This window comes from Pygoscelis adeliae, unplaced genomic scaffold (assembly GCF_000699105.1).
Source record: "Pygoscelis adeliae isolate BGI_AS28 unplaced genomic scaffold, ASM69910v1 Scaffold347, whole genome shotgun sequence".
Lineage (NCBI taxonomy): Eukaryota > Metazoa > Chordata > Aves > Sphenisciformes > Spheniscidae > Pygoscelis > Pygoscelis adeliae.
Window position 1 is genome coordinate 232,905 of NW_008825158.1, and position 4,268 is coordinate 237,172.

Consider the following 4,268-nt stretch of genomic DNA (forward strand, 5'->3'; position numbering starts at 1 on the left):
GCGCCCGGGCCGCGGGGCGGGGGGGTGACGGGCGGCGTCCTCACGTGAGAAGCTGAAAAGGGAAGAGCCGGGGCTGTGCGGGACGGAGCTGCGGCGCGGGAAGGAGGTAGGCGCCCTCTGCCCAGCGCTGCTTGCTCGGTGTTAGCGCATCCTAAAGCGTGGGATGGCCCCGCTTCACCGTGCCTCCTGAGGGGAGAACGGCCGGGACTACAAGTCCCAGCGTGCCCTGCGCCGCGCTGCCAGGGGTGGGGAGGCTGGGGGAGGCGTGGTGGCTGCTGAGATTTGTAGTCCTGCGCGTGTTGGGAGGGAAGGGGGGGGGGAAATCCCTCAGGGGGGCGGTAGCTCTGTGTGGCGGGAGAGGGATAAGCTGTGAGGGAAAGACGGCCGCGGGGGAGTTTGGGCAGACAGAGAGACTGAAAGACCGATGCCCTCTCGGGGGTGCTGAGGGTCCCTCGGCAGGGCTGGGGGCCGTGGTGCCGGGGAGGGAGCTATTTGCAGGGAGCTGCCAGCTGAGGGGATGGGCTGGTGCCCACTCAAAACGCGTGGGTCCTGAGCAAAGCCTTCCCCCCGCTTTTCCTGCAGTTCTTCCGCCATGAGGATGCAATACCTGCTCCCGACTCTGCTGTACCTCTCGCTTGTGCTGCTGGGGCCTAGCGGTGAGTGTTTAGCCATCCCCGCTTGGGCCCACGGGGCCTCCTGGGCAGGGGCCAGGTCTGAACCGGTAAGAGGCGGAAGAGGGCTGCTCTGCAGTATCCCCATCATGCCTCTCTGGGGAGACCTGTGCCGTGGTTCCCATCAGCTCTTCTTTCACACGTTACCTTTGACTCGGTGCGTTCACAGACAGACAGTGCTACACTGAGGCACTGATGTGATGGAGCACTTGCCTTGTGCTCCAAACTCAACCTCTGCAGAAGCAGATTAAATACTGCCTTGTGGTGCAGTCGGTGATGAACTGGGGAGCTCTCCTGCACTTAAATAACTTCTTAAGAACACTGTGTAATACATGGCAACAAGAAAATAAGTGTCCAGGGCAACCTGTTTATCTCTCCATTTCTGGTCTTATTTTTATATAGCTCTTTGTTCTTCCTCTTGTCTCTTGTGTCCTTCAAACATACAGTGAATAAAATAGACTTGGATTCCAAATGTCAAAATTATTGACACGTGACCACCTTGTGGTTTTGATACCAGTTGTATTGGCACTTGGAATCTCGGCCTCTCTTAAAGCATGATGTGGTACAACACAGCTGGATTGTTGTAAAGTGTACCCCTTAATAGCAATATTTCAGAGCACTATAGTAAGGTGCTTGTGATTCCTGAAGTGTTAAGATTCTCTTGAACATCTGGGTACCTGGTTTGAATTTGTGACCCAAGAAGCAATTTTAAACTAAATTTTGGGCATTTATGACTCCTAAGTTACTGGGATCACATCAAGAAACAATTAGTGTGGGTTTGAAGTATCCTATAGCCTTCTCTTGACATGAACTTTTGTTGCACTTCAAATATTTAAATTGCTTCCCTGTAACATGTTCAAGTGACAGTTATTTACTTCTCCTTTTAAGTTGTTCAGTTGCCTTGAAATAAGCTGTACTCCCTTTGCTGTTTATCATGTGTAGTAACTTTATTAATCTGACACTGCAGGTACCAGTGGACAAAATGTCTATATCACAAAAGAAAGTAGGTAGTTCTTCTGAAGGAGCTATTCATCATTCATAGTAATTGAGATTTGTGTGGGGTTTTTTTGGTTGGTTCGTTTATTTTCCCCCCAGATGGAGTCATTGTTTTGTCTGTCCCTGAAGTGGTTTCATTAGAAAGTGGAAGTTCAACAAACGTCACTATCTCTCTGAGGTAAAATCATGATTGCATCTTTACTTTCTCTTTGCAACAGGGGACGAGCAAGTGGGTAGGACTTGGCTATATACTTAAGACTTTCCTGCAGACTCGGTTAATTGTTCATACAGAGTGAATCTCACTGGTGTGACTGGCCACTTCTAGACTATTACATCGCTTAGTACCAGTATGGACCAAGACAGTGCAGCATTCTCACAAACAGCCTTGTATGGTTGGCCTCTGACAACATCCCGTGCCATTTGTATGGAAAGTTGAGCAGGAAAAGATACTTTACACTGTCTGACCTATATTAGCTTACTGAACTGTTTTCCATAAGTGAACTTACAGTTCCTCCATTTCTAAAAATTGATGCTTAAGAGAAACTTGCATTTCCTAGAAGGATCACCAAAAGAACTTTACCAAGAAAATAGAACTTGCCATTTCTAGCAAAGAAATGCAGCTACTCCAGAGTGGGGGCTGATGCACCTTAGTCTCATTGTTTAATACAGTGCATTGTTTACCCATGTTTTTGCCATGTCAGCCTCTTCCCAGGAAAGGATTGTTAAACACACGCAGCCCTCCCCTTTGGGATCTCAAAGTTTGAGTAAAAGGAACAGTTGAAAATACAAGAATCATGATAAAGAGGAAAATAGCAAAACATGGCTGCAACAGTCTAGAACTTTCATTTTTGCAAAGATACATGTGATACTGTAATCTTGTTCATGGACAAGTACAGGCATTTGAACCTTATGATATTTTAAGTACTGCTGTGCAATTAAACCTGAACAAATGCTCAGTGGAGTTCTCTGTGAAAGCTGTGCAGGACTATGTCACTTGGAGGGTTTTCATTTGAAGGTTTTCTTGTTTTTGTCTTACTGCACTGCTATAATGTCTGCCCTTCATCACCCAAACACATGTCCATCATTTCTGCCCCTCTTTACCAGCAAAGGGTTAACAAGCACAGTGATAGGATTCTGGTGGCAATGACTTTGCTCTGTCACTTGTGTGGAGAAGAGGGAAGTAAAATGTGGCCATATAACTGTCTAGTGCCCATCACTAGTTCAGATAAAAGAAATAGTACAATGCTAACGTACTTCGGTGCTGGTGTTCCTCTGAGTACTAAGTAGGTACTGTCCTGTATGGACTGTTCATTATGTTTGCAACAGCTGTGAGGATTTAGCAATGACCTGGCTTCGGATTTTACTTTTTGGTTTTTGGGTTTTTTCCCCCCTCCCTGATTCTCTCCCCCATCCCACTGGAGGTGGGGGAGGAAGTGGGGGAACGGCTGTGTGGTGTTTAGCTGCCTGCAGGGTTAAACCACAACAAGCAGATACTCTCCCGCAGCCCTGAAGCAATCTTTGTGAACTCAAGCACCCGTCTAACTTGTTTTTTCTGCCTTCACAGGGCTCCATTAAATGAGACACTGGTGATAACTCTTAATATTACACACTCATCAAAACACAGCACCATTGTTGAACTGCCTGATGAAGTAAGTGACAGAACAGACTTCTGACCTTATGCAAAAGCCTACTGCTAGTCTGGTGCAGCTCTCCTCTTTCTTCCCACTTTGCCTTGCAGGTACAATTGCCTGCAGGTCACACTAAAACGGACTTCCAAGTGAAAGCAGATGATGTTGGACAAGTAACAGTTTATCTTTATACCATTAATTCCAACTTAACTGGGTGAGAAACTGGTTTTTAGTTCCACTTACTGTCCTACACCTTCCTAAACTTTGGGGTAACTATTCCTTCCTTATAGTTAAATAGTTAATGGGACATGGGTGGTATGTAGTTGAGGAGATGTGGTGACCATCCAGCAATCCCCAAGGTATTCAGATAAATACAGGTTATGGAAGCAGAGTGATAGTCTTGGTATCTTAGATTTCATTACTAGATGACTGTGAGTTCTCTTGGCTCCTTAGTCTGGTTTTAATAACCCCTCCCAAAAGTATCAAAACTACATGTCAGCTTTTCTGATCCAGGAAGCATTTGGTTGTAAATGTTCAGTGGGATACCATTCTGACTGTGCAGAACTCGTTCTGGAGTGCTAATAATCTGATGCAGCTGTGCACCCACATCCTACCATGAGATATAGGTGTTTTGCTTTCTAGTTAGGGGAGCCCTCTTTTCACAGATGCCAGTCCTCCCTAATAGGAAAACAGTCTAGCAAGATGGAGAAAGCTGGATTGTATTTGCTTGTTGCCCAGATGCTACTGAGCAACAGGATAGTCCTGTTTTACTTCCTCATTTCACTTCTGCTTTTAAGACTCAAAGCAAATGCAGAGGTAAGCATATGAAATGCTCAACAGGACAGGCATGATCATGAGGCAAATGGCAGCACGTGAAAAGTGAAACTCTGCTCTTGCATAACAGACCTTGTGCTAGAGAGTGGAAGCCATAGGCACAAGATGACCTTTTTGAAGATTTCTATGGTAAAAGAAT

At 46.1% G+C, this 4,268-nt stretch overlaps 1 protein-coding gene across 1 annotated transcript in view; it reads left to right on the forward strand.

Moving 5' to 3' along the window:
• The first annotated feature begins 81 nt into the window (after positions 1-81).
• Positions 82-4,268, forward strand: part of CTNS (cystinosin, lysosomal cystine transporter) — an 8,369-nt gene continuing 4,182 nt past the window's right edge. The window contains exons 1-5 of the mRNA XM_009328633.1: positions 82-106; positions 583-656; positions 1,767-1,845; positions 3,232-3,316; positions 3,406-3,509. Of these exons, the coding sequence (XP_009326908.1) occupies positions 593-656; positions 1,767-1,845; positions 3,232-3,316; positions 3,406-3,509 (332 nt within the window). The 5' untranslated portion in view covers positions 82-106; positions 583-592. The remainder of the gene's footprint in view (positions 107-582; positions 657-1,766; positions 1,846-3,231; positions 3,317-3,405; positions 3,510-4,268) is intronic.